This window comes from Pteropus vampyrus, unplaced genomic scaffold, assembly GCF_000151845.1.
Source record: "Pteropus vampyrus isolate Shadow unplaced genomic scaffold, Pvam_2.0 Scaffold251, whole genome shotgun sequence".
In the NCBI taxonomy this organism is placed as follows: Eukaryota; Metazoa; Chordata; class Mammalia; order Chiroptera; family Pteropodidae; genus Pteropus; species Pteropus vampyrus.
This window is the reverse complement of record NW_011889032.1, coordinates 649435-649857: the sequence shown is the minus strand read 5'-3', so window position 1 is coordinate 649857 and position 423 is coordinate 649435. Positions and strand designations below refer to the sequence as shown.

Below are 423 nucleotides of genomic sequence, written 5' to 3'. Positions count from 1 at the left end.
GAGTTCAGAACCTTTCTAGATCATCCTGTAATTCTCAGGAAACCTGTGACCATCAAGAGCTGAATGCCCACTTGGTCTGATTTCATCTCTCATAGTTATGTACTGCACCGATCCTGGAGAAGTAGACCACTCAACCCGCTTAATTTCGGATCCTGTGCTGCTGGTGGGCACCACCATCCAGTACACGTGCAATCCCGGCTTTGTGCTGGAAGGGAGCTCGCTTCTGACCTGCTACAGCCGCGAGACGGGCACTCCCATCTGGACTTCCCGCCTGCCCCACTGTGTTTGTGAGTCCTGTTTATTGATTTGATGTCATCCTCTTATTCATGGAGGAGGGCTGGGCTGCTAGGAGGAGGCATCCCACTCTGTGGGAGTGTTTTTTATTATTACTGTCATACAACAATAGCTAACGGGGATTGAAGG

The 423-nt window shown here is 50.4% G+C and overlaps 1 protein-coding gene across 1 annotated transcript in view; it reads left to right on the top strand.

Annotated features, from left to right (window-relative positions):
- SEZ6L (seizure related 6 homolog like) overlaps window positions 1-423 on the top strand; it is an 88003-nt gene that overhangs the window by 66089 nt on the left and 21491 nt on the right. The window contains exon 11 of the mRNA XM_011374653.1: window positions 96-287. Within this exon, the coding sequence (XP_011372955.1) occupies window positions 96-287 (192 nt within the window). The remainder of the gene's footprint in view (window positions 1-95; window positions 288-423) is intronic.